Source organism: Chrysemys picta, chromosome 9 (assembly GCF_011386835.1).
Source record: "Chrysemys picta bellii isolate R12L10 chromosome 9, ASM1138683v2, whole genome shotgun sequence".
In the NCBI taxonomy this organism is placed as follows: domain Eukaryota; kingdom Metazoa; phylum Chordata; order Testudines; family Emydidae; genus Chrysemys; species Chrysemys picta.
In genome coordinates this window covers 9,010,557-9,037,192 of record NC_088799.1, presented here as the reverse complement: position 1 = coordinate 9,037,192, position 26,636 = coordinate 9,010,557, and the positions used below count along the sequence as shown (strand labels likewise).

The 26,636-nt window shown below is 42.6% G+C and overlaps 2 protein-coding genes across 9 annotated transcripts in view; one reads left to right on the top strand and one right to left on the bottom strand.

Moving 5' to 3' along the window:
- B3GNT5 (UDP-GlcNAc:betaGal beta-1,3-N-acetylglucosaminyltransferase 5) overlaps window positions 1-20,924 on the top strand; it is a 36,100-nt gene extending 15,176 nt beyond the window's left edge. For both annotated transcript variants that reach the window (XM_024107393.3, XM_042853799.2), the window contains one exon: window positions 16,039-20,924. In XM_024107393.3, the coding sequence (XP_023963161.1) occupies window positions 16,377-17,513 (1,137 nt within the window). In that variant the 5' untranslated portion in view covers window positions 16,039-16,376 and the 3' untranslated portion in view covers window positions 17,514-20,924. The remainder of the gene's footprint in view (window positions 1-16,038) is intronic.
- MCF2L2 (MCF.2 cell line derived transforming sequence-like 2) overlaps window positions 1-26,636 on the bottom strand; it is a 312,498-nt gene that overhangs the window by 125,423 nt on the left and 160,439 nt on the right. For all 7 annotated transcript variants that reach the window (XM_065557695.1, XM_065557694.1, XM_024107391.3 and 4 more), the window contains one exon: window positions 23,847-23,935. In XM_065557695.1, coding sequence (XP_065413767.1) covers window positions 23,847-23,935 — 89 coding nt within the window. The remainder of the gene's footprint in view (window positions 1-23,846; window positions 23,936-26,636) is intronic.

Genomic DNA, 26,636 nt, shown 5'->3' with positions numbered 1-26,636 from the left:
GGCTGTTGAAAATAGCAATTCCAGTCCTAATAGCCACTGGGAAGCATTTCTTGCTCAATTTTATCCTACTTTTTCTACAGCAAGTTACAGTGAATCAGTATATTTGATTTGGGAGAAATGAAGTAACAGCTGCCCAAACTGAGCTTGAGCACTCCTGAATTTTGAGGTGTTCAAATCTGGAAGGCAGGTGCTGGGGGGGCTGTGGCTCTGCAGGGGAGCACGGCAGCATGTATGCAGCAGTGTGTCTGGCGCTGCGCAGCACAGTAAGGGGGCTGGGGGGTTGGAGAAGGGGTAGGGAGTTGCAGGGGGGCAGTCAAGGGACAGGGAGCAGGGGGGTTGGATGGGGCAGAGGTTTGGGGGGCAGTCAGGGGCAGGGAGAAGGGGGTAGATAGGTCAGGGATTTGGGGGGGGACTCAGGGGACAGGAAGCAGTTGGATAGGCATGGGAGTCCCAGGGGTTTGTCAGGGGACAGGTGGGGGGGGTCTCAGGAGGGGGCGGCTGGGGACAAGGAGAGGGGAGGCTTAGATAGGGGATGGTCAGGGGACAAGGACCAGTGGGGCTTAGATAGGGGGTTGGGGCAGGGGTCCTGGGAGGGGATGATCAGGGGGGTTGGATGGGTTGGGGTTTCTGTGGGGGGCAGTCAGAGGGAGTGGATGGTGGCAGGGTGGGGCTACCCTCCCTCCCCGTGGAATGTCCTATTTTTTTGAATGTTAAAATATGGTATCCCTACTCACAGTGCAGCTCACCATTCAAAGCAGGCTGTAGCATGAGGTCTCAGCTTCCTCACTCACTCACTCCCCCTCTTTCCTGTTGGTAGTGGCCACAGGAATGCTGGGAAACATAGTTCTTTCCCTGCTCCAGGGCTGGCTCTATAGGCAGGGAGCTAACCAAGGAACCACAGTTCCCAGGGTTGGTTCTCCGCTCCCATGCTGGGAGCAAATGGGCTGCCCCAAGCATGTGCTTGCTTTGCTGGTGCCTAGAGCCGCCCCTGTGTATGGCTAAAGCAACGCCTTGCTGTACCTCACTGCCACAGACCTGTAATGTAACACCTTCTCCCCTCGTCCCTCCCAAAAAACCTCATTTACTGATAGGTCTGCAATGTTGCTTCAGTATAGGCTACCAGGTTGCAGCTTAACATGGCTTGGTCTCCAGTCTTTAGTGAGGATCAGTGACTGATGGGTTTTGAAGACCTGTTTAATAGGAATACTACAGTAGTATTTTTGGCTATTGAAACACTTGAAATGGCATTTGTGCATGTGGCTCTATAAACTCCCACCCTGGAGGAGGAAAAAAGTAGAGAAAGGAAACGGATATTTGTGTGTATAGCTAGAGCATAAAAACGTATGAAAATACATATTTTATGTGATTAGCCACTCAAATTCATGGGTGTTCAAAAGCATCTAGGCCAGCATGTCTCAAATGCAACTTAAATACCCTCTCCCTAAGAGAACTTATCTTGCTTTATTAAGAGATCAGGCATGTTAAATGCCAAAGCTACATTCAAATAAAGCGACATAATGTTACTTTTAAGCAGGCAAAGAATGTTGTCTTCACAGTATGTGAAGCCTCAATCTGATGGTTCAGGAAATAGTTCAAGGTGATGAGTTTTTCACTTACAGGCCGTGCCAGACGGAGAGAGAAATAGCTGTGCCAGTGAACGACTATGAAACAACAAAAGTGTAGGAGACTAACTAGTGCCTTGTACCACATATACTTAAGGCCAGTTCTGTGTTTGTGCACAATTATTTATAGAGCTCCATGTTATTGGCACTTTGCAGAAAAGGTCCCTGACCTGAATGACTTTGTGGTCTTATAATCTAAACAAGGTTACATTGGAATGCCACAAAAAGTTGGAGACAGCAGAGCTTGTCTTGTTTCCACAATATGTGGTCGGTGTCTTTGCTTTATCTATCTAATGCTTTCTTGAGGGGAGGACTAGCATTTTCTTGAAGCCTCCATGGAAAATTTGGGGGTGTATTTGGTGGGTGGGGGATGTGTGTGTGGTGTGTGTTTTTTTTTTTTTTTTTTTTTTTTTAAAGACTTCCTGCGAAGGAAAGGGAGGAAGCATGATGGAATCCATAGGGGCCTTGTGGAAGAAGGCTGTGTAGCAAGAAGGCTGAAGACCACATGAGGTCAGGAAGTGAAGGAAACTCCAGTTTTTGGTTATTGTGGGAATCATAGTTTCGCCATGTGGCATGCTTACCATACATGTTAATGGTCCTTCTCTCCTCCCACACCAAGTGTTCTGAGGGTATTTGTGTTTACAAATGGGGGGTGACTCTTTCTTTTTGGCTGGCTGCCCAACTTGAGACATGTTAAAGGAGTGCAATTTTCAGAAAGTACTGAACACGCATTCTCTCAGATCTCGGGTCTATGCTACAAAAACTTACTGGTTTAGCTAAGTTGGCTAGGCGTGTGTAACCAGTTATGCTTCCAAGGTGACATGGCTATGCTGCAGAATCCCCTAAGCTGACAGAGAGCTAATGTTGTTCAGGGAGGTGTTACTGTGGGCTGGTCTACACGAGAAAACAAGATTGACCCAGCTATATCACTCAGGTGTGCAAAATCCACACTCCTGAGCAACATAGTTGAGTTGTCCTAAGTCCCTGCCTAGACAGAGCTAGGTTGACAGAAGAATTATTCCACTGACCTAGCTACTGCCTCTTGGGGAGGTAGACTTACTACAGTGATGGCAGAACCTCTCCCCTCACTCTAGTAATTGTCTACACTGAAGTGCTACAGTAGCACAGCTGCAGTGCTTTAAATGTAGACCTAGCCTATATCAGCAGAATAATTCCTCCTATCCGCATATGCAGCGTCTACACTAGGGGGCCATGCCACAATAGGCTCTGTAGTGTAGCTGTTACAATGTCTCAAGATGAGTGGCCAAAAGTCTCTAGTTGCTTGGGAAAATCTTGGTATTTTTTTTTTTTTTCTCAAATCAGGTAAATGTACTTGAACTACCTGACCTACGCATGCAGATCCTACTTCTGGAGGCAAAGCTTGCATATTGCATTTTGAAGATGGATTAAATTGCCTCTTTAAGCCAATTTTTCGAATACCATAATAGCATACATGGTCCAATAACAGCAAATATATGGAGTTGAGTTTTCTCTTGAAGCCACCATTTAGCATCCCCTGGCACTCAAATGTTGTTAATGCAATACTGCACTTTTGATTTTTTTTTATTATAAATAAAACACTGCACAAACCTCACTGTATTCCACATACAGAAGAAATGGTAAATGAGTACTGAAACTAAACTAGAAAAGAAGAAGGGTGTTTGGTTTTTTTTTTTGGCCACATCGCTAGCTGTGTGCGGTGCATCCTTTATAGAAAGATATAAAGTTACGGTCCTACCTCAGTAAAACCAATGAACCAAAAGGGGTTGTGGGAAGTAATGGGCCTTCAAGATCTTCATGTGTAAGAGGCTTATGTCAAATGTACAGAAATCAAGAGGAGGGAGGACACGTGGCTTGGTTTGGTTGGTGGGGTGGGGGTGGGGGAGGAGCTAAGAGGCAGAAAAAGAACAGTTAGGAGTGAACCAGGTTAGGCAAGATCTTGTAGACAAAAATGTGAGCAGCAAAGGTAAGCTAATGAGGCCTTCTCTTCACTGGGGAAGGGGAAGGTGTGTGCTAACCTCCTGTTACATGGAGCTGGGTAAAAGCCTAGTGAAGAGAGTGCAGTTTGTAGCATTAGTGGGTTGAGATAGACTATAGGGGAAACCTAGGGTTTACCTCGAGCTGCTGCTAACAACTTGAGACAAACTAGGATTTTTACCATGCTTTGTTAGGTCTGACCTTGTGTTAGCCCACACATGGTAACTATTGCTCCCTAGTGAACACATACTGAGAGATTTTGAAGAGGGGCTTGTAGGGAGTGTGGGGTGGAAGCATTCTAGACTGATTTTAAAAAGGGAACAAGGATTGACTAGAAAGCTAGAGAGAAGGCAGCACCGGTAGTTGTGTTTGAAAAAAATAATCGAAGCCTGGACAAATGTCTCCTTCAGTGCTCGTATGGAGGAGTAGACCGATCAGAGAGGTGACTACTCCATACAAATTCTACCTCTACTGACTCAGGTTAAAAATGCGGTGCTCTGTACAGTAGATGACCTGTGCAAAGATTTTGCTTCAAAAAATGCAGTATAAAATGGCATAAGTGGATACAAGGTGACAGACCAAACGTACGTACGTGTGTGTGTGTGTGTGTGTGTGTGTGTGTGTGTGTGTGTGTGTGTGTGTGTGAGAGAGAGAGAGAGAGAGAGAGCAAGGGTGGGGGGGGGGTGTCATCTATTCCCTGGAGCATTCCAGCGATAAGTGCATGCAAGGTTTCTGGATAGCGTGATAGTGTTAAAAAGAGCTTTGAAGCTGAGGAAAAGAATAGCTTGGCAGCTACGTAGCTTAGAGATAGAAAACACACTGTTTTTGTTGCCTTTAGAAAGTGACGTATCTATTTTTAAGGTTTCAGAGTAGCAGCCCTGTAAGCCTGTATCCGCAAAAAGAACAGGAGTACTTGTGGCACCTTAGAGACTAACAAATTTATTTGAGCATAAACTTTCGTGGGCTACAGCCCACTTCTTTGGATGCATAGAATGGAACCTGTAGCCCACGAAAGCTTATGCTCAAATAAATTTGTTAGTCTCTAAGGTGCCACAAGTACTCCTTATCTATTTTTAGTAACTTTCCACTGATCAAACTGCCTTAAACAGTTAGTTTCCATATTTAAACTTTGCAGCAGCATGCAAGAAAGTGAAACTCCAGAGTGTCTCTCACACTCACACCCCCGCTAGTTCTCAAATACCTTTGAATGCTGGCTGCTACAGAGCCTATATCTGCAATCCAGAAGGGACTATAAAGACTGCATGGCAAATACAATTGGAATAGAAAATACTGTCTCTAGGAACTTCCCGAAGTGGTGGGGTCTAAATCCTGCTCTGAACTACACCTGTCCAGTCCCCCGTTGCCCTCAGTTGGGATAATTAATAGAATTTGTCCCTTGATTACTCCTGATCTTATGAATTTTGAGGGTGATACTAGGTTAAGCTACATCTATACTTAATGTATCACTATAATGTCCGTATGTTTATAGCAAATGTTCTACATTTTTATGTGGATTATGCTTTGCTCTCTTGAATGCTTTTGCAACCTTGGTTGTGTGTGGGTCATAGTTTTTTTTAAATAAATAAATAAGTCTTGGTTTAAAGCAGGGATTTAGTGTTGAAGATGGAACAGAATAAAAGTATCCAGAACTTTGGGGTGAGGAAATGTGCTAACTAACCAAAGGCATACAAAAATGACAGGGTGGGAGACCCAACAGAAAAATCTGAGGATCATGATCTGTGCCCAAACTCTCCTCCCATCTGTTAAAGAGGATACTGTTTTATCTGGATGCCAACCCAGGACCCTGCTGGGGGATGTGTGCTCTCTAATAGTCATACCAGCCTTTGGAAAGTAGGGTTGTGTTTTCAAGCTTTTCTCTGCAACCACAAGGGCTAGAAACTTTTTAAATGAAAGCTGAGACTCACGGTAACCACTTGACTCCATGAACTGGAGTTTTAAGAAAAACACTAAATAAGAGACTTGTTATAGTTCTGAAAAACAGCAGTGAAACCCATCTCCTGCTGCTTGGCAAAGCTGTGAGAAGGAGGAGCGGAGACACTGGCGCTGTCTGCAGACTCCTTAGGTAGACTACACTTCATTGGCATACAACCTACTAACATGTACAAGTTTACCTTTGCAAGTCTACTATTAAGCTTTCATTTAAATATATTAAAGTTCTAGAGAAATGCTGTATATAGTTTTCAGATTGGTAACCATGTTAGTCTGTATCACCAAAAACCACGAAGAGTACTTGTGGCACCTTAGAGACTAACACATTTATTTGGGCATAAGCTTTTGTGTGCTAAAACCCACTTCATCAGATGCATGGAGTGGAAAATACAGGGGTGGGTGGGTGTGTGTGTGCCCACACACTGCCTACTGTATTTTCCACTCCATGCATCTGATGAAGTGGGTTTTAGCCCACGAAAGCTTATGCCCAAATAAATGTGTTAGTCTCTAAGGTGCCACAACTACTCTTCGTGGTTTTTGTATACAGTTTTTGGGTCCCAGCACTCGCCAGAGAAAGCATCTCCTTCACCATGGGTGATTATATTTTCAGGCAATTAACCTATATCTGTATTTAACTTTTGTTCTTAAAAATGTTAAGAATTGTCTGTTCCAAATGCCTGCTTGGGTCTAGCAAAACTTGCTCCTGCTTCAGAAAAGTTTCAGGGGGAGGCACTACAGTCAGCAGATTTAAACTGATTGATTATATTTGTGGTAAGGAAATATGCAGCTGCGGTGAAAGAGCTGCCTCTGGCTATATTCCCCTGAGGATAGAAATATGCATCATTTCCCCCCCTTCATATAAACGGTCTCTTAAATTATCTGGAACAGGATGAAATGTGTTAACCTTTCACCCTTAGCAAATCTTGTGTAGACTTGACAAAGGAGAACATTGTTATGACTTGATGGTACTTGGGTAGAAAATGGCTCGTTTGGAAAATGATGCAAGCTAGTCTATGACAAAATGTAGCTTAAACACCTAAAACTTGGAATGCTTCTTGAAATCCCAAGTTAAAAAACACATGTCCCCTTCTAAAGAGAGAGAGAATACTTAATGGAGAATGGATAATCTAATATAGCCTTTACCTCCTGGAATCTCACTGTCACTACAAATAAGGTGCTTCTAAAAGAAGTTCATATCAAAGTCAGATCCTCATCCTACAAATATTTACTCCTAGGAGCAGTCCCACTGAAATCATGGGGCTGTGTATAGCCTATATAAATACGTGAGGTTTTAAGGGACTAGATGTCCCTTTTCAGGCGAATGTGACTTAAGGCTAAGATGTCAAACCTAAATGTACCTAAAGTTAGGCTGGTAATGCCATATTTTGAGCTTCAGATACAAGTCTGAAAACTTTTTTTGCTCTTGGATCCTAAACTTGCTACAATTTAAAAGTGAGTTCAGTTGGGAGCATAAGTGGGCTCTGCAGGCCCTGAATTGATAAATGCTAACTCATAAAATGAACATGGTTATAGGAAACTATCATTCTCTTCTGCTCTCTCTCCCATGCCTATTCACTTACTACTTTGTTCATCTCTCTGCTGCCTGTCCTACTTCTCCCCAAAGTAGGTTTGTTTTGCACTGTGGTCAATTGGTCTGACATCCTTCGTGTTTTGACATCCTCAATGTTTAATGAGAGGTTTAGGGAACACAAAACTGTAATTTTGATTGTGGAACAACAGCTTTTATCTTATCTTATCTACTCTGAAACCTATCTTATCTACATTGCACAAATGTGCTACAGCCATCAGAGAATACATGCAGTACTACAAACAATAGCTTCTGAAATCTTGCATTACTGTATAATGCCATAATCAAAGCAACTTAAGTGGGCCTGGCCACTTCTAGATGTATTTTAACAGATGATCATATTCAGTTATTAGGCAGCCAGAGCTACTTCAAGAACATGGTCAGCACCCAGGAGGGTGAGGAGAGGAAAACAAATGCCCTACCATAGGTGTTGGAACTAGGGGTGCTGGGGGTGCTGCCGTACCCCTGGCTTGAAGTAGTTTCCATTATATATCCGGTTTACAGTTTGGTTCAATGGCTCCCAGCACCCCCACTATACAAATTGTTCCAGCGTCCCTGTGCCCTACAAATCCTAATCTGTATTTTAGGAATGCTGCCCTGTGAATTGATGATGGTGTCTGCCTCACACTGTCTTCTGGGGTGGAATAGGAAGTTGGCAATTCTTTTTGCTCCTATCATCTTGCACAAAAGATCTCAATCTCTGAACACATTGAAGGGATGTGGCTGCTTACGTGCATCTTGTCGTTTAGTTCGGAGAATAAAAGGAGCAGTACAGCCACCCAGATTCTTATTGCACCTTTTTTATGTGGGTACGTCCTGTGCAATCTGAGGTGAGATTGCAGCTCAGGTAGGCCTAAGCCAGCTAGGACTTCTCTTCTTCTCTGCGCCGCCGCGCCCCCCCCCCCCCCCCAAATAGCAGTGGGGACATGGCAGCATAGACTACACAAGCATGCCTGGAATCCTGGTTACAAACTTGCATTCCTAGTGTGCACCGCCATGTTGTCACTGCTGTTTTTACTGAGTTACTTAAGATTGCATCAAGGGAAATACCAGATTACATCAATTTTTACTTCCAACTGGAACATCCCCAGCTGCTGAGGTTGAAAAGGGGAAACAATACAATATAAAGAAAGCTATGCTCTCATATGGTAGTAATAGAAAGTAAGACAATATCGTCGTTCCTCTTTCAACTCTCAAGTCCACTTCCTTCCTGAGCAAAATGTGAGCTCTCCATCTGGAGTCCTTTTTTTCTTTGAGGTTTTAATAGAAATGTAAACAATTATAACCCATCCTTCATGGGGACCCCATCCTGAAAGGAATCTTTCCCGAACCACCTCTTTTGGCCTTTAAACAACCACGCCAAGCTCATAAGGAAGCTCACTGCAGACTAGATAGAACATGCCAACTCAAAGCAGCATCAGACCCTGCCACAACAACAGATGCAAAATTTGCAGACCTATCTCCACTGCTACAATGATCCATACTTCCCACAATACAGTTTTTAAGATTTCTGGGTCCTATGCATGCGTATCACAACAGGCGATGTACCTCTCCAGTGCATCAAATGCCCCACAACAACAAGGATGACACCAGACAATCGCTATGCTCATGCATGAACTTGCCCAGAAAAATTATAAGAAACAAAAACACCTTATCCATGGGCGAACACTTTTTCACAAAGCAATCACTCCACATGTGTCCTTGTGCAGGATTCCTTTGTGAACAACACCTTCAAAAGATGAGCCTGGGAACTTAAATTCGTAACTCTGTTGGATCCTAAAAATCATGGAACCAACAGAGACACTAGTGTTATGGCTCATTACAAAATTTGTAACTTATGAACTCCCCTGCAGTCATAGGACAAAGTAGGATTCATTGCCCACTTCACTTTAAGTGGTCTCCTGCAACGTGTTATGCTTAACAATCTGTCCCACCTTTATTTAATTGTGACACTCTGATTACTTTTTCCAGACCTGTGGAGGAGCTCTGTGAAGCTTGACAGCTTGCTTCTTCTGCCAACAAAAGTTGGTCCAATCAAAGATATTACCTCATCCACCTTGTCTCTCTAATAGAAATCCGCTTTCTTCTATGTTGCACACATTAGTGTGTAGGGTAGGTGATTCGTGAGTGCTATACTATTGGAAAATTCTCTTCAAGAATACGGAAGCATATGTGGGAAGATGCCTGGTCATTCTGGGGATAGGAAATGAAATGGACAATAAATGCTCTTCTCTGAAGTGGGACTGACTTACTGTTTTTAACTAATCCTTGCAAAGTGCACGCAGATACTGCAATAGAGCTCTATAAATTCCAATGCTAATCTACGTCTATCTGCTAAATAAACGTTGCTAGTATCCCTTATTCAGTTTTTGCCAGCAGTGAAAGACTGCCCTGTACGTATGCTCTGATTTGATGGCGGAATTTTGTGTTAGAAAGTTAGGGCTTGTTAAGCCCTAATAAAGGTAAATCTCACAATGGATACGCCGAGATAATCTCTCTGATAGCAACAATAATTCGACTCTATAAATCCAGTGAGGCAAAGTTCTATCTTTTTATAGGTAGACCTAATGTGTTTGTGTAACATCTATAAAAGCAAAGGAGTGGGGAGGAAGAAAAGCAAACTCTGGAGGTGGGAGGGTATAACTCCTCCTGTCTCTCTCTTTCTCCCCCTTACCTCCTGTCAGTTTCTTTCTTAGGGCATGGCTACACTTGCAGATGTAGAGCGCTGGGAGTTAAACCTGCCTTCGGAGAGTGCAGTAGGGAAAGTGCTGCACACTGTCCACACTGACAGCTTCAAGCACACTGGCGTGGCCGCACTTGCAGCGGCATTGGGAGCAGTGCATTATGGGCAGCTATCCCAGCATGCAAGTGACTGCATCGTGCTTTTTGAAGGGGGTGTGGGGTGGGGTGTGACTGGGAGTGTGTCGTGTGTATGGGGGGGGAGTGGGTTTTTGGGGTGCTGAGAGAGTCTGCATGCGGTCTTGTAAGTTCAGGACCCCCCCCCCCCCACACACACACACTCTCGAGCCGATAAGCAGCCGGCTTCTCCGAAACGGAGCTTTGAAAGGGCATTTCCTCATTCCTGCAGTCGATTTCACAACAATGACCAGAGTGGCCACTTGACTTAAGGGAATTATGGGACGTTTCCGGAGGCTGATCACAGTGCAGTAACGCAACACCTCGTTCACACTGGCGCCGCGGCGCTCCAGCGAGGGCGCAGCAAACGTTATTCCACTTGCCGAGGTGGCGTACCAGCAGCGCTGTAGCTGCAGAGTTGGAGTGCGCTATGTGCCTTGCCAGTGTGGATGGGGAGTGAGCTAGGGCACCCGGGGCTGCTTTATTGCGCTGTAACTTGCAAGTGTAGCCAAGGCCTTAGAAGGTCTTTATTCTCTGTGCTTTAAATTCACGCATGCAATAGCTGGCTTCAGTGTACTCAGTTGTGTAGTACTGCACAGTATTAGTGATTCTGCCGCTAGCTCTATTTCTGTAGCCTAGAAAGTTCATAATTGGAACCACCAAGCTGTAATTGCTCTTAGGTGAATGCCTTGGTTTGCCCAACAATCTAAACTGAAGTTGATCTACTTTGTAGCAAGATTAGTCTTGAAAATTCTACTAGTGTGAGGACTTAACCTACCTCTCTCTTGTTCATAGAAAATACAGATGTGGGAGAGCCACCCACCTGCAAGAAAAGCATTCAACTCAGCCCCTCCACAGTATACCTTCTGCCCTACTAGGTTATGGGAGCCAGGTTATGGGACTTCTACTAGGGTGCTGCCCCTGGGTTTTCATATGTGGCTCTGGTTAGTAGGCATCTGCAGCTTGACCCTGTTAGCTTTCTGAGAAGCTGTTTTGTCTATTCAATTCCAGAGCCTCCTGACTATTGTGAGGGGGATGGGAGGGAGGGAGAAGCTTCTGCAACTCTACCACTTCCTTGCGATCTACTTTTTGGGGGAGGGGGGGTAGGTCCTCTACCTTCAATTAATGTTAGTTTGAAATTGAAATGTTAATGTTTAAATATGAAATTGACTTTGACAGTTCCTTGTTTGCAAGTGGTCCCTTTCACTACCTCTTTTCCAACCTAAATAGGTACTTTCAGGCTGCTTCTTGGTAAACAGACACACTAAGCTGGCAAAACTGATGATAAGGCAATGCAATTGGCTCAAAGGTTATTTGAGTAACTGTTTATGAAAACTTAATCTCTACTGGAAATGGCAACTTGGATTTCCCATATCCACCAGAAGAGCTTCTCACTGGTACATAAATTGTTCAAACAAACACAACAACCAACCAGGGCTTAAATTCTTTGAGTCTTTCCTGGATCCTCTCCCTGTGTGCTCTTCCCTCTCTGCCCCCTGCTTTAAAAACTCCAGGATGATTTAAAATATTTACTGGAGCTCTGCTCTGGACAGCTCCATCTGAATTTAAGCCCTGGCTCATTTCATATCTGGATTTCAGTAACCCTCCAGCTTCTCATGTGCATTCTGCTTACCCACTGAAACAAGAGTAAGCCTTGCAATGGCATTCTGTTGTAGAGAGTTGCTGAGTTTTTAACTCAGTGGAGGTGCATTGTGTAACTTATGTATCCAAAATAAAAAGGGTTTAAACTGATGCTATAAAAAGTGCTGATTGGTTTATTTATCAGACTGCTCATACAGCTGTTTTGTTGTGCACTACAGTCTGCAAGCCTTAGTTCTACAACCCTGTGCTATCATTTATCAACCTGGCCTTTCCATCAGAAACTAAGCCAGGGAATTGAACCAATTTTGTTCTAGCTAAGAGGCAAGTGACTGCACAGCCGGCTTTAGGAAGTGCGGGGCCCAATTCAAACAGTTTCGACGGGGCCCCGGGAGGGATGACTAAAAAAAAAACACGTTAAAAAACAAAACACATGGGGCTTGTACTCACCGGGCCGCGCTCCTAGTCTTTGGCAGCGGGTCCTTCACTCGCTCCGCTTCGGCGGCACTGAAGGACCCACCGCCAAAGTGCCACCAAAGACCCGGAGCGAGTGAAGGACCCGCCGCCAAAGACCCGGAGCGCCGCTGGGTGAGTAAAAATTAAAAAGGCGCCTCTAGCCGAGGAAGGGATTCTCTGCCACTTGTCCCCCACTCTGGGCGGCCCTGCCACTGGGCATGGGGCCCTCTTAGGCGCGGGGCCCGATTCGGGGGAATTGGTGGAATTGGCTTAAAGCCGGCCCTGAGTGACTGTCTACACTGTGGTGTCTGTTTTGTCAGCTGAGGGCATGAAAGCTTAGATGCAAAATTCACGTGTCCCAGGTAATAATGCATGCTTGCAGCAGTAGAAATAATTAACTCAGCTTTAAGAGGCTGCATTTGTGATGTGATTTGGTTGGTGTGGAGGAGTCTTTCCTTTTTGAAATTAATTTATTTAGAACTGGTAAATCTTAATGGCATGAACGCACTCTTTGTTGGATGGCTAGGTAGCTTGATTTATCTAATGGTTATCCCCTATTTGATATCTGTGGTGAGGAACAAGAACCTCTTACCTACTCAGCCTATGCTTTTTGTTAGATGGTAGACACAGTTTTTTGGGGTTTTTTATATAATAGAGAGAGAGAGTACAAAACATTTTTCTCTCCATAAAAAACTATTTCATCCATGTGGGGAGGGAGAGTGGGCAAGCTTACTATGCTTTAAAACTTTATTAAAGAAACAGTGGTGTTTGACACCAGTGGCAACTACTAAATTGCTGTCAAAAACTTCATAAATTTGTAGATGAAGACTGGTGATGCATAAGCTTAAAATGAACAAAAGCAACACCCACGTGTAGAAACGTGGTGCTTGATGACTCTTTTTACTAGGGGAGTGGGTAGAGTGCTTTCAGAGGTAGCAAATGTCTAGGCCAGTTCATGCCTCCTGCCAGGTAGCTGAGGTCCCCTTATGCCTTGCCCGATCAGTGAGTGGGGCTGGCTTTGCAGGTTTAGGAACCTTCCCCTCCCCCTCCCAAAGGAGGCATAGATCTTGAATGAAGCGATGGGACAGGTGTGACATTGTGCAGTCTATATGGTTTTCTAAAAACATAAGTGAATATAATGCGACTGGGATATGCTTCGTGCAAAAGGTCTCTTGTAAGGTATCATTACAAAGCTCATAATCTACTGAGTGTGATCATCCTATTTGTAGAAATGTACCACTCTTGTATCTAAAACTAGAAATATAAAACATAACTCTGAGGGCCTATTGTAATTATGTAAAGTGTGGGCCATTAATGATGGTTTGGAATCTTGACTCTCATTAACAAGGACCATTGTCTGCAGATGGCTGTGTTTACGTGTTAGTCTTCCTGTATACATGTGTGCTGGCAATTGGGCAATGAAGTCTTGCAGTGACATGTGATCATGTCACCTGAACTGGAATCCATCTTTAACCTGGTGCTTTTCCAGTGGGGGGGTGGAAACCCAGAGGGTCAAAGGGTTCCCACCTTATACAAAAGATCTATAAAGGGGTGGAAGAGAACAAAGGGAGAGAAGAGCCATCATGGAGAATCCCCTAGCTATCACCTGAGCTAGAACAAGAGCTGTACCAGGGAAAGAACTGTGCCCAGGCCTGGAAGGTGTCCAGTCTGAGAAAAAGCTTACTGAAGCATCTCTGAGGGTGAGATTATCTCTGTTCAGTTTGATTAGACATAGATTTGCACATTTTATTTTATTTTGCTTGGTGACTTACTTTGTTCTGTCTGTTACTACTTGGAACCACTGAAATCCTACTTTCTGTATTTAATAAAATCACTTTTTATTCATTAACTCAGAGTATGTATTAATACCTGGGGGAGCAAACAACACTGATAGAGAGAGATGCACAGTTATAGAGGGTGAACAATTTGAGTTATGCAGGGTAAAACGGATTTATTTGGGTTTAGACCCCATTGGGAGTTGGGATCTGAGTGCTAAAGGCAAGCACACTTCTGTGAGCTGTTTTGGGTAAACTTGCAGCTTTGGGGGAAGTGATTCAGACCCTGGGTCTGTGTTGGGGCAGATGGGAGTGTCTGGTGCTGGAGTCCTGAGCTGGCAGGGAAAACGGGGTAGTCTTGGTACATCAGGTAGCAGCTCATAAGGGGGTTTCTGTGATCCAACCTGTCACAACAGGGTTGGATAACGATACTTGTGATCTGAACTGTGCAAGGCACGTTACAAGTGTGTGTGCGGCCCTTGACGCCTTCTTCCACCGGCCCAAGAATTGCCCCCCAAACATCCCACAACTTCCTCTCACTTATTACAATGCCAGGTGTTGCCTCCACCTAAGGGAGAGACGGGCAGGCTCCCCCCACCCGGAGCTGGGGGCCACACCCCGCGGGGGAGCACGTTACACTGCACCCCTTGGTACTGCAGGGGTACAGGCGGGTGCTGCGGGGGGGGCGAGGACGGAGGTTGAAGCCCGGCTGGCCAGGCTCGAAGGGGTGGGGGGCCGGCGGGGGGGGAGGCTGTGGACGCGCCCCCTCCCCCCTCACAGGTGCGTTCACCCCCCCCCCTCCCGGAAACGCTGTCCCCTGTGGTGCGGCAGGGGGGCAGCGGCACCGGAAACGCCCCTCGGTGCCCGAGCGGAGGTAACTGCGGGGCGGCGGTGAGGAGCCCCCGCGGGGAACTGCAGCACGAGCCGCCGCCGCCGCCTCAGCGGCGCCAGGGCGCCCCTTTCCCGCGCTCTGCCCGGGGCTGAGGGGAGGGGGCTCCCGCGGCCCCCATCGCTCCTTCAGAGGGGGCTGCCCCGCCCCCATCGCGAATTGGGGGGGGGCAGGCTGCCCCGCCTCTCTGTGGCCCCTCCCCACACATTCCGATCACCCCCCTTTTCCTCAGCCCGGTGAGGGTGCAGCGCTGGTGTGGCAAGGGGCATCCCCCAGCGCCAGGGACTGCAGTCACCTCCCACTGGACCTGTGCCCCCAGGGCTGTCTGCGACCCAGCCTGCCTTGGGCCCCAAAGCCACGGGTGGTGGGGCTGTTAACCCCTATAAGTCCTCAGTGGAGGCTGGGGGCTAGGCAAGGTTCAGGAGTGTTTAGCACCCTGCTCTGATCGAGATTTAAAAGAAACCCCTGTGTCTAAGCAGTAGCCTTGCTGCCTGTAAAAACCCTGGCTTGATTCAGGCTGGATAAAGTAACCATGCAGAAGCCTAAGGGCATGTGGAAGGTAGCAAAGAACGCAGGTATTTTAAGGAGTTAACTGTCTAAAGACACCATTTGTAATGAAACATCTTACCCCCAACAGTTGCTAGCCCAAAAGTGACATTTCTGTCGGACTCTTTTTTTCCCTTCTATTGTTGAGAACTTTTGTAAAATTACTGTAAGTGAAAGATTAGAGAGGAAATCTTCCCATTCCCCATGTTTACTTTGCGCATTTGACACTGCTTTTGACAGCGATTTTGCTGTTTTTCCCCCCTCCCCCCCATGTAATCAAATCAGTTTTTCTTTTTAAGAGATCCATGTAACCAACAGTGAGAAGCTACATGGGGGGTAGAGGTAAGAATGAGACCTGTATAGAGACTGGAAGTGGGGGATGTGATTTCCCTCCCACCCACCCCCCCCAAAAAAAGTCCCTAGGAACTGATCAGCTTTCCAGGTGAGGATGGCTCTTTTTAGGAACCCTGCATGTATATCATTTTTGCTTTCTCTGACCTCTTCGTTCTTACGACAGTTGAATGTATGTAGAGGGTGGTTCTCCCGGCTCTAGATGTGCACAAAGACAGTGGCTCTCCACTAATAACTTGCTTACAAAAAGAACAATTGAATTGCATCCGATGAAGTAGGCTGTAGCCCATGAAAGCTTATGCTCAAATAAATGTTAGTCTCTAAGGTGCCACAAGTACTTCTGTTCTTTTTAATTGAATCTGCATATGTAATTGCTTTTAGGTCCTTACTAAAACAGTTTTTTTTCCCTCCCCTTCCCACCTTTGATAGATCTCCACCTCTCTGAAGCAAAGGCGTATGTAAGAAAACATCCGTTTGGAAGCGTACAGTTTATTTCAGCTAAAGATGGTGCAAAGGAAAAAATCTGCTCTGCAGGTGCTGTCCTTTAAAAGCTTCTGCATTCTTTCACTCCTAGCAAAATGGCTTTTAAAAACAGATGACTTGTGAATCTGTGCACATAGCTGACATTATAAGGATATTGTACAAAAGGCCACATGCATTCCAACGGACATCTCTTGTGAAAGGGAGATTCTATGCTTTCAAATGAAAAGAACATCCTAAAAACACGGATCCTTAACCGGAACAAGTATTAAAGGGACCGCATCAGAATGTTTATTAGTGCCAGGAAAGTCAGAAAATGCCAATTTGTGCAGATACTTGCCACTTGCTTTGTACTGTCTCTCATGATTTTCTGGACACCACTTGATAATCATATTGTGAGCCATATGAAGTCCTATTCTTACAGATACCTCATAAATAGCTACACCTTTGTGAATGATAGCCTGTCCCTTAGCAGGGAAAACCTGGACAGGGTAGCAAGATACCGATATTTGATCAACCACAAGGAAAAATGTCAACAGCAAGAGGTCCTCCTTCTATTGTTTGTAAAGACTTCTCCAGAAAACCGGCATCGGCGAGATGCAATTCGACAAACCTGGGGTAATGAAAAATATGTATATTCTCATCTTCATGCCAACATTAAAACTGTTTTTGCTTTAGGACGACCAACAGATCATATGCAGAGAGCACAGATGCAAAGAAAACTTCTAATGGAAGACCAGAAATATAATGATTTGATCCAACAAGACTTCTTGGATACTTTTCACAATCTCACCCTTAAGTTACTTTTGCAGTTTGGATGGGTGAATGCATACTGCCCACATGCCAAGTTCATTATGTCTGCAGATGATGATATTTTTATTCACATGCCAAATCTTGTTGCATATCTCCAAAGTCTAGTGGAAATTGGCGCTCAAGATATCTGGATTGGGCGTGTCCATCGTGGAGCTCCTCCCGTGAGAGATAAGACTAGCAAATACTACGTTCCATATGAAATGTACCAGTGGCCTTCTTATCCTGACTACACAGCTGGAGCCGCATATGTAATATCAAGTGATGTAGCAGCTAAAGTATATGAGGCTTCACAGACCCTTAATACAAGTCTTTATATAGATGATGTTTTCATGGGTCTCTGTGCCAATAAAATGGGAATTGTACCACAATATCATGTATTCTTTTCTGGGGAAGGAAAGGCTCCATATCATCCCTGCATCTATAACAAAATGATAACCTCTCATGGACATGTAGAAGACCTTCATCACCTTTGGAAGCAGGCAACAGATCCAAAAGTCAAAAGCTTTTCCTCTAGATTTTTGGGTAGACTATATTGCAAAATAATTAACATTATGCTTCTTTGCAAACTACACTATGAGGACACATATCCCTGTTCAGCTGCATTTTCCTAATACTTGAATATCTGCATAGAGTTTCACTGAGCCAAAATGGAGTGACAACTTTTTAATGGTTTATCCAAAATATACATAAAGTAAACATGAAAAGAGGTAAGATTTAAAATGTGAATAGCTTTTAGGTCCCAAATTATTCTGCTCAGGAACTTTATCAGAATAACTCTCTATTGCTGTATTAGTTTCCACATACTGCACCCTGTATTTTTTTACACTCCTTTTCAAGGGATTTAAATCTTGAATAGATATTGACTGACTTCATTTTTTTAGATATTGAAAAGCCTGTGAAAAGTAATTGAACTTGGGAGTACAGAATTTGTCAATAACCCTTGTTAATTGCATTCTTCCATTTGAAAACCAGTGTGTAAATTAAGGCACATCACTTCAAGGCAACAGCTTGCAGTTGATGCACCACTTAAACCTCCATAAATAGCACTTTCCAAACAAAAGGAAATGATGGTTCTGGTACCATGAGTAGAAGGGTATGATGGCAATTTAAAAAAGTCTGAGTAAACTAGTCAAATGGTCACCATTTCTGAATACAATTCAGCAAAGTGACTCTTTAAAAATCAAAATAAGCCACAACTGGTGCTAGAGGTGAAAGCTTGCTAAAACATTTTGTTCTCTTGAGATTACCTAAATCCTGCACAACATTTGGGTGGGGGGAAATGGCATTCACGCTGTCCTTCTAACTGGTGCTTTCAGGTAATACATGAGCTCTGTTTAGAACAGGAATTTACGGGAAGGTACATTCATAACTTCTGCAACACTGCTTCAACTACAGCAATATTTTGAAAATGAAGTAACTTTTTTTTTTTAATCTGAAAACACTTTCTGAAGTGGTATTTTAAACATTCCAATCAGTCCTTGGTAAACTAAGAGCACATGTATCGAGGATGGCCTTCCAGCTGTATCTTTCAAAAATACACTTCTGTCTCCCTAGTTGTCTTCCCTCTTGAAAATTAAATTAAACTTCTCCATTAAATAATTCAAGGGAAGTCTGTCATAACATAGTTAATTCAGATTATTCAAAAAGTTGAAGCCAAATTTATCCAAACTTGAGCACTAACAGAAAGATGTGAGGAGCTGAAAGTAAGGGTAGACTGCACAAAGAAGGGATAAGGTGAAAATATTGACAGTAACATGTAAAGATGCAACATTTATTAAGAGAATTACAAAGAATCCACTAAATTGTCCTCTCTTAATCTAATTGGTTTCAAGCCAATCTTTGTCTTATGGCCATGGGAAGAAGTCAGTGTCAAAATAGAAAATCTGTATCTTCAACCAAATCTATTTCATATGTTACTCTTGCCTCTTTAACATGAGCAAATAGCTTAACCTGCCGTTTGCAAAGGCTAGAAGTAGGTGCTATTAAGACCCGGACCACCACCACCACTTGTAATCTGATAGTTCATAACCAGGTCCAAAACTCTAAAGTCCAGTTCTGGGAGAAGGACTCCACACTCTTATTAGTCTTGTTGTAACAATGTTTCTGTGTACTTTGTGGACAGGTATTTGTTAGTAACTCTAGTAGCCAAAGCCATGGTAGCTGCTTGGATACTGGTAGATGTGGATGCAAGTGGTGTTTGTCTCTTATTTTGAGAGCTGTTTGACATTGGTATGAGTTCCAGTGTGAACAGGGTCATAAAATCACTTCAGAATGCTTGAATTCAAATCTTCACCCAGTGGCATAGCAGTAGAAATGCAAAACAAAGGCTGGAAATGACAAGGAGTCTGTCACTTAGTGGAGCTTTGTCATGTTCTAGGAGGTGGGCTCTTCAGCTCCAAGAGAGGTGCTATTTGCTTTCTAAGAGAATATCCACAGTAGCCTTTTTCCCGAAATTTCCCAGCACCAACACCACCACTGCTGTAGATGACCATGTGGGAGCACTAAAGTAGACCAGTCACCGTATTTAACTCTAACTTTGCTCAGGCAGCTGCGTGTACCTTCTTGTTTAAGCTAGTGCTTCCTCTATTGCAACCATCTGTAGGGCTGCATCAGTGGTAGTACGCAGGCATCTTAGGGGAAAAAAGGCTAGTGTCAACAAGATCCAGGAGAGAACTCTCAGCTGGTTATTGGGGCATGATTGATATTTGCCTCTCTGCAAGCCACTCTTCCAGCTGGGATAAGAGCTTGATATCTACTAGAATGAGTAATCATACAGATTAGGTGTTTCTCCGGAGTGAAGGTGTAAGGAAACCACTGGACTGAGCACAGTTGGATCCAGGTGTTGACTACACAGAGAAACCTACGAAGCGAGACTTAGTCCATTACCACAATGCAAAAGTGATGGCTGAAAAATGAGAAAATTATCCCATCCTACTGGATAATGTTATATAATTCTGCAGCTCTAAAATGTTTACAGCAAAACAAATCCAGTTAATCCATGCTCTTTAATTAGAAAAGAGGTTGATTTACACTACTCAAAACTAGCTTTGTTTAACCAGTGTTGAATTTATAATGGCAAAATAACTAAAATATTACAAGTTATAGATCTAAATTCCTGCGAAATGTAAAAATACATTGCACTGTGGAAATACTTTTATAACTGGCGGAAATTTTTTTGATTGCACTAGCCACTTTGAATTGAAAATAACCTGTGGCAGAAATGACATAATAGAAATCCTAGCTAGTATAAAATAGTTAAAATGCAGTATGCTTTTAGATGTATACAATTAAGGCCGTGATCCCGCAAGCAAATGTAGTGATTAACTTGACTCACATGAGTCAAGTTAAGCATATACTTACATGTTTGTAGGATTGGGGCATAAGTTAGCATCTATAACTTGTAATTTTATTTAAAAACTTAATTTGCCATTGGGTGAAAAGATCCAATGTCCCTCTTGACCATTGAAATGCTTTTGTTTACAGGAGGTCTGTTTTGTTAGGAATATTCCTTATCTTAAAAAGGACTTTGATGTTTGTAATTTGGCTTTTTATTATGATTTTTTGCTGCAGTTTAAGAGAAAGGGTTTATAAACTTGAAGAAAATATGATAGCACTCCTTCCAAAGAATGGAGAAGCTAGAAAATTTCTTAACCTTTTGGCTCTAAACATTGACTTAAAATTCGTACTCCTTCCTTTAGTTTTTGTTTTGAGAGAGAGAGAGAGAGAGAGAGAGAGAGAGGTATGTCGGTGCTCCAATGCAGGGCTTTCATGTTTTATTTTCACAATTAAAACATGCACCAGCCTGAATGGTCACTTCTCAATTAGCATTTTTGACATTGTTGCACAAAATGTTTAATGCTGAAATTGTTTTTACCTGTTTGTTGGTTTGCATCAAGTTTCCTTTAATATTACTAATTTTTATACAAAATTAAATATTTATTCTTGAAACCTTTTGCTCTATCACAAAAGACAATTGTTTTGTAAAACTTTTCTGTTTTGAATAAACAGGGTTTGTGTATATATATATATATATTTTTTTTTTAAACTGGTAAACCTTTTTGCCTTTCAGAATTTCACTACTTGTACCTGACATCAACAGCTTTGGTGCTTAACATTGAATTCTGAATATACTGTTTAGTCCCTTCTTCAGAGAAGACTTGAACCCCACATTAGTATGTGCTGGGTTTTATTTTTGTTGTTTTTGTATTTTCTCTGTTTAATGTGTCAGCCTTTTTTACTTCTCCTTTTGGCATGTCATCTCTTATGGAACACAAAATAATCTTTTTGCTCACCCCTGAGGTCCCATGTTGCATTCACCTGCCTTCCACTGGAGGACTCTGTGGAAGACTCTCTTAATGATGTAGTGATATGGGCTTTGTGTTTCCTGTTAACAGGAAAGTGAGATTGCTGTTCATCTTACAATGTGTTCACTCCCGAAGAACTGAAAGCTCTTCCAGGTTGCTTTCCAACAAAATTAACTTTTTCTGTAACTTTCTTTTATGAAACTCCTCATTATAGTTGTTTTATTTTAAAGCCACGCAGAGACCTTAAGTAAGAGAGGAATAAATGAATGTTCGTATTTGGAAGAAGACTGTTGTTCCTCCCAAATGGAATGTTTCGGCGTCGGTGAGGTACGTTCTTTAACTCCAGGAGCAGTGCTATTTGCATTCTAAGGCCTTGGCTACACTGGCAATTCACAGCGCTGCACTTGCTGCGCTCAGGGGTGTGAAAAAACACCCCCCCCCCCCGAGCGCAGCGAGTGCAGCGCTGTAAAGTGCCAGTGTAATCAGCGCCTGCAGCGCTGCATGCTCGCTCGCAGCGCTGCAAGCTATTCCCCTCGGAGAGGTGGAGTACTTGGAGCGCTGTGAGAGAACTCTCGCAGTACTGGCGGCGCGACTACACTCGCACTTCACAGCACTGTGAATCCGCAAGTGTAGCCAAGGCCTAAGAGAATGTCTCTACTAGCCTTATTGGGAACAAATAGAGTTAAAGATCTACATGGCTGCTAACCTTCAAAAGTGGTAACTCTTGCAATACTAGGAACAAAATTAAGTTTTGAAAATTCTTTAAAAATTGCTGTTCATGGAACTAGTTTAGAGCATCCACACTACTGCTCTGTTAACAATCTCTGCTCCTCTAACTTAAGTCTATGTTCAAGACTGCTACTGGTCTCTCGAGACTTGAATACTTTTAATATTAGTATTAAAAGATGTCAATATTTTTAACTCACTACCTTTTAAAAAGAAATCATTTTTATTTGGTAACTCATCGACTTCAGTGGAAGCTAGGAGACTAAATACCTTTTGAGGATCTGGGACTGTGTCTTAAAGCTTTTGGGGGGGAAAAAAAGCTTTAAATTGTGTGTTGTTTGTTTTTTTTTGTCCCCCCCCCCCCAATCCACCTGATGATGATGATTGATTGATAAGGGTCTTTTTAGTGTGATACACTTTCTCCCTTGCTAAGGGACTATATACTGGGAAACTGACATTGCATTTGACAGCATTTTGTATATAAATTAAACGAAAAGAAAAAATTATATGTTTTTTAACTTTAGGTGTTACTAGTAATAATAGTAAAGGCAAAATTCAAACAAACATGGCTCTTCAAGTTGAATGTCTCACATTCACCATAGATAACATTGTCATACTACAGTCTTAAATCCATATTTATTGTGGAGTGGATTTGCAAATCTGGCCTGGAGGAGAGAAAATCATTGAGAAAACAATCTCTTCTAAGGTTCTGACTCGGGGCCCATCCCCCAGGGGATAAGCCCCTGACTAGGGGATATGAACATGGAAATGACATTAGTTAATATAGATTCATTTCAAATAAACAAATAACCCTTGCACCTTTAAAATCTGCTGCCTTTATAATGATATGAGCTTCAAGAACAGTGTATCTTTAGCACCTGTAATGTTATGTAAATGGAAATCTAGGCTTTATTGTCTATGCTCTATTGTAAAAACTTTTGTATTGAATAGTAGCATTTTTAACAGAAGTGACCATGTGAGGTAATAAATAAAATGCGTACATACAGTAGAGAGGATTAAAAAATGAATAGGGAAGATAAACCAGACTGTCTCCAATAAAGTTTCAATTCAACATACCCACTTAGTGTTTCACAAACAAACATACTAAAGTTGCCTTTCAGATTAAATATTTACCTGTTTTTTAAATCTCTCACACAAATCTAGGTTCATTACTATGAAAACTATAAGTCCATTAGACAATTTTGTATGAAGAGCTAGAAGATAAACGGACCGTGAAGAGTCAATGAGACTACACCAAGAGGAAAATAGAGGGAAGGAGGGCTGGATCAGTTGAATTTCATTATCCTAGATTTAATGGAAGTAATTCTATTTTTTCACATACAGCCATTGGGTATTTTTACTGTCAGTATGGTTTGTGTTCAGGATCATGCACTCAAACTTAATTTCAAGTTTATTTCACAAGTCTTCCTAAAATGTAGAGACAGCAAGCCAGTACCATGTGTACTAAAAACAACAAAATGCCCACATACCTTTAATGTTTCCTAGTCACACACAATCTTCTCTTGCTAAGGAGTTATTTAAACCCATGATACTTCAAGATATTTATATATAAACTTCTTGCTGATGAATATGCAAGCTCATTCTTAGTTAAGACCACAAGTGTCATTTTATATAAATAATACTCCTAATTTTAAATTGAATTGATTCAAATGCAAAGTGAACCTCCTTTACTTAGAAAAATATACTCTCCCTCATGCCTTGGTTTTGATGACTTTTCTTGGGCAGAATCCCAAATGTTTTTTAATATGGTGGGTGACTGACTCTCTCCTACTGAATGACCAATCTAGTCTTAGAGAAAACATGTACTTTTGAGGGATGTACTATCACTGAATAAACAAAACCTGCCTTCTATTAAGGCAACGTTCCTACAACAAGACGCATCTGCATCCTTACCTCCTCCTAGTGGAAAGATTCTCCTCGCTTTCACTCATCACCAGGACTCTGCTGGACCCACCTTGACTGGCTTCATGCATCACTTCAATCTGAATTAAAAATAAATTTTAAACATTAAATAGTTGCAGTTTGCTGACTGAAGGCTCACCTTTCAGTTGCTTTTTAAAAAGCAAAAAAGGCAGAATTTGACACTATATTTTGGTAAATCAGTTGGCAGCTTATATATTTAACACAACTTTGACTTCAATAATTAATGTATAACGTGCTTTTTATTTAAAGCTAACTTCTTACATTTTCTAGACTATTTTATGACTATATGTATTACTTGTTTTGGCTCTGAATTGTTCCATTTATCCTACAGTGAGGGAAAACTACTCTTGATACTAGAGATATTCTTGGCTTCTTATAAAGTTTTTATAATCTTCATTCTTAGCTCATAACATATGAGATCAATGTTGTTCTTGTATCGGGAGCAACTCTTCATACTTATCTGCCTTGAACAGGAATATCACAAACTTCATTCAGTATTTTATGGTTGCTTAGCACGTTATTAGGCATGGTGGGGTTTTTTGTCTTGCCTGAATGACATTCCCGTTCTTTAACTGAATGCGGTTTAGCTTGTCTTCGGATTTCAAACTTTATATACAATGTAGTACAGTGAATTCCAGGGCATTATGGGGTTTTCTTGTTCTTTTTGGAACTTTTAGAATCGTTTTGCCATTCTTTTGATACTATTTCACAGGCTTCTAACACCCTGGATTTATAAAACAGGAAAGGCTGGATACTGAAATTAAGCATGGTTAAGCATTGCACTGTCAATGATCTTTCAGTATTTAACACCATGAAGTAGCTTTTATACAGTGTAGATAAATATCAAAATACTTCCTACACAAAGAGTTTCGTAATTCTCCCATCGACTTTAGTGGAAAGCTGGGGTTCTCTGCCCTTTTCTGGTTCTGAAGACGTGGGCCAAAACGTGCTTGCCTTACTCTCAAAAGTAATCCCCCTTAAATTCAGTGAGACTACTCATGTGAGCAGAATTTGCTCTTTCAGTAGTGTCTTCCATGAAATTCATTCTAGTAATTAATCTCCATCCTTAGAGGTTTTTAAGGCCCGGCTTGACAAAGCCGTGACTGGGATGATTTAGTTGGGGTTGGCCCTGCTTTGAGCAGGGGGTTGGACTAGATGACCTCCTGAGGTCCCCTCCAACCCTGATATTCTATGGTCCCTGCCCTGAAGAGCTACCTTACTAACTAACTGAGATGAGAGAAAATAGGACAGCAGTTCAGGTAAGGGAGTGTTTGGGAAGACCACTAAAGGAGAAGTTTAGGAAGACATGCATTTAAGGAGCCACTCAGAGGGGAACCCTCTACTTAGCAAACAAAAAGTGAGATGTCTTATGGATCTAGAGGATCACAGGAGAGGGCATGAAGTTGAGGCGAGGGAAAGGACTGGAGAAAACAGATGGCTGTCAGCAGAGTAGTAGTTAATTATACTTGTATATTGAGCTAGAATCAGGGAGAAGGAATCTCTTCTTCCCTTTGCTTAGTATCCAGCTTTTAAAATCAGGTCTGGTCAGGAGTGGGAGAAAGCACCATGATGCAAATGAACTCACTCCTAGTGCTTTTCACCTTTGTACAAGTGAGGTCATAGTGGTGAGCCATACTTTTGTCTGCCAACTAATGGTCTGGAGAAAAAGAAAACAAGAACTAATCCAACAACTAGCACCCCATGAATGTGAATCATGCCACTTTCTAGGAGCGTTTCAACAATGCAGCTGCATGAGTACTCTGTGTCCAGTAAGAAGCTGCAGTTGTTTGTGGGTGCAGTAGAAAAGAAAGTTTTGAAATACTGTACATCTGGAAGGCCGATCAGAGGAAAGAATGGATCACTTTAGAATGACGTTCAGATATTAGTCATTTCCCTCTAGTTACAAAATAACAGCGTGCTAGTATGTCACCTCTTGCCTCGCTAATAAAACTATTTTTAGATTTTTTTTTCCCCAGAAGGATGTATCTATAGTCCAAAGTACAAAGAAACGTTGCCTAATATGGAAAAATGGGACAACTGTGATTAGCCTCATGCTTTTAGGGGCCATGCTCAAAACAAGATGAATACCACCAGCAGCCCTCTCTCCTGCTTTTACCAGTGCCTTCTGAACCCTAGCTGTCCTTGTGATTTCCCACTCCCCTGATCCACCTCCATACTTTTTAGGTAGAGTCCAACAGTTAATGGAGAAGTAGATCAGGCAAAGAAGGTAAACATTAAATTGAAAAGTCTTTACATTCCAGTAGACAGAGCTTTGTACAGGCAACTTTGGGCTAGTTGTGTATAGAGTGGGCTTATATTGGCATTTAAAGAATCAAATTGTCATGTAAAATCTGAATGAAGCCTAAGGATGTTGCCTGGCTGTATGTCTTAGGACAAAGTAAAGATAGACATGGCCTAGTCCACATAGCTGGTTGAATCCAGTACGAGTGGAAGCTACAGCAGAAAGGAGCCACCTTTCCAGTGCATTCGGAGGGATGGTGGTTTTTCTAGATTTTAGTTTGAACAGGCAAGTGAGAGATGCCTGCTGCTGGGTTCAATCAAGCTCTGGCATTCTCTTAAGTTCAAGGTGAGAAATTGTAGCTGAGTTACTTATTCAATGAGTACCCAAAAGTGTGCAAGGTGCTATATAGACAAACTAAACACCATCTCTGCTCTAAGCAGATTGCAATCTCAGAAGCCAAATGAAACTGAGGGAAGTCCAAACAAAGGAGAAGGGCACTGTAGGGGAATGGGTCAGTG